The sequence below is a fragment of the Octopus bimaculoides genome, chromosome 19 (assembly GCF_001194135.2).
Source record: "Octopus bimaculoides isolate UCB-OBI-ISO-001 chromosome 19, ASM119413v2, whole genome shotgun sequence".
NCBI classification, from domain to species: domain Eukaryota; kingdom Metazoa; phylum Mollusca; class Cephalopoda; order Octopoda; family Octopodidae; genus Octopus; species Octopus bimaculoides.
In genome coordinates, this window is record NC_068999.1 from 5,417,021 (window position 1) to 5,419,465 (window position 2,445).

Here is a 2,445-nt window from a genome sequence, read left to right on the forward strand (position 1 = left end):
GGTGAAAGAAGACAGAAGAGGTTCAGTTAATTATGATTTTATTCAACAAATTCCCCTCTCAGACTCACACACTTATTGCAGCAGCCCTTCAATTTTTCTAAACCCTGTAAAAGAACTCTGAAGGTTGGGCCTCCACCCAGGCCTTTTGCAGTACCCTTAAAGCCAGGAACTTTTCAGCACCCCCTCGTGAATAATGATAATAATGATTTCAAATTTTAGGCCCAAGCTCAGCTATTTTAAGGAGCGAGCTTATCGATTGTGTTGGCCCCAGTGTTCAATTGGATCTCGTTCTATTGACCCCGAAAGAATGAATGATAATGTCAACCCCATCATCATTTGAACTCATTATTTATTTTTAAATAACTTTTATTGTTAGAATATTATTTTTTCTTATTTTTGTTTCCTCTTTAGGGGAACAGCAATCCGGGTTTGTCTACATTGGTTAGCTTTGAACAGCTTCTCACTCAACCGGAACAAGAAGGTAAGCTCACTGGTTTCACTTTTAAAAAGTTGTCATCATCAATGATCGTCATCCTCCTCCTCATCTTTTTCATCAACCACCAAATGTCACCACACCACCACTGCCACTACCAACACCATCATCATTAATCATTAATCATCATCATCATCATCAAACACGTCTACTATCACCATCCTCATCAATCACATGTCGTCGTTGTCATCATTATCATCACCACCACCACCACCACCACCACAACCATCACCACCTTTTATATTGTTTTTATTATTATTATTATTATTATTATTAATGGTGAAAGACATAAATGACAGGTCGCAGATGTTTGATGTCAACAAATATGTCTGTTTCAGTTGTGAAACCTCCCGTGTTTAATGAAGAAGAGCTGAAAGCAAGCTACGATTCAGCACAGAAGAGGAGTGATCACCTGGCTCAGGTAAGATATATTCTTCAGATATCCTTGTCATCACCATCATCATCGTCGTCATCATCATCATTTGATGTCCACGTTCCATGCTCTCATGAGAGAGAGAGAAGGCTGGATTTGTGTCTTGCATGTCTTCCTCTTTGTGTTTTTGTTGTAAATCATGACATTATGATTTATTGTATTTTAAAATCTATAGATTTTTTCAAAATTTGAATATTTGTTTATTTATCTATTTATTTATTTTCAGCTACTAAACGAAAGCGAAGCAACTGTGATGCGTTTGACTGAACAGGCCAAAATTCTGAAGGAAGAAATCCGTCGTTTAGAGCGGAATCAAGAAAGAGAGAAAGAATCGGCTAATTTAGAGTATTTGAAGAATATTTTCCTCAAGGTATATATCACCATAAATTGCTTTATACATCATTACAATTGTATTATATATGATTAGTCATCATCATCATCGAACTGTTTTCCATGCTGTCATGGGTTGGATGGTTTGGCAAGAGCTAGGGAACCAGGATGGTGCCAAGCTCTCTTGTCTGCTTTGGCATGGTTTGTACAGCCGGATGCCCTTCCTAATGCCAACCGCTTTGCAAAGTGTACTGGATGCTTTTCGTGTGGCACTGTCACCTGTGGAGGCACCAAGTGACTTGCAAGACAAAGACTCCCCCCCCTCCCTTGACTAGGAGGGACAGAACTTTTGAGGTGGGTGGTGGCTTAGTGCCAGTTGATGAGAAGTTCAAAGAATAATAGAGAAATAGAGATAGGAATCTTGCTGTAAAAGAGAAACAGTGTTGGAAAAGAAAGGAGAGGAAGAGAGACATACAGAGAAAAGATAGAAAGGAAGAAAGAGAGAGAGAGATTCTCTCTCTCACACACACATATACACACACACATATATATGCATTTATGTACTTGTGTGTGTGTGTGTGTGTGTGTGTGTGTGTGTGTGTGTGTGTGTGTGTGTGTGTGTGTGTGTGTGTGTGTGTGTGTGTGTGTGTGTGTGTGTGTGTGTGTGTGTGTGTGTGTGTGTTGGAATATGTAGTCTAAAGACAATTTTGTCACCCAGTGAAGAGGTTAACAGCGAAATCTCACCAGAATCACATAAGTTGTTATCTCTAGAATAATAAAATCGGTGCCAGATTAGCTAATGTAATCCTAGATACACTATGGCCGAAGGACAGAAAGAGATGGTTGGTCAGATCCGAAAAAGCCTTTGATGATCATAAGATTGCTCATTCAGGACACCAACCTCGGTTTTGGTGGGGTGGGGGCTATACTACTACTACTACTACTACTACTACTACTACTACTACTACTACTACCACTACCACCACCACCACCACTACTACTACTACTCATGTACTTTGTATTTCCAGTTTGTTATGTTGAAAGCTGGAGATGAGAGACAAATGTTGATCCCAGTTATTTGTACAATGTTAAAATTGAGCCCCGAAGAGAAAACACAGTTAACAGCAATTGCCCAAGGTAGGTTCATTTATATATATATATACATATATATATATATATATATATATAT

General features: G+C 38.9%; 1 protein-coding gene across 1 annotated transcript in view; it reads left to right on the forward strand.

The window, feature by feature from the left end:
- Nucleotides 1–2,445, forward strand: part of LOC106869426 (GRIP and coiled-coil domain-containing protein 2) — a 121,436-nt gene that overhangs the window by 90,686 nt on the left and 28,305 nt on the right. Inside the window, exons 25-28 of the mRNA XM_052974888.1 lie at nucleotides 412–481; nucleotides 832–914; nucleotides 1,153–1,296; nucleotides 2,285–2,393. Of these exons, the coding sequence (XP_052830848.1) occupies nucleotides 412–481; nucleotides 832–914; nucleotides 1,153–1,296; nucleotides 2,285–2,393 (406 nt within the window). The remainder of the gene's footprint in view (nucleotides 1–411; nucleotides 482–831; nucleotides 915–1,152; nucleotides 1,297–2,284; nucleotides 2,394–2,445) is intronic.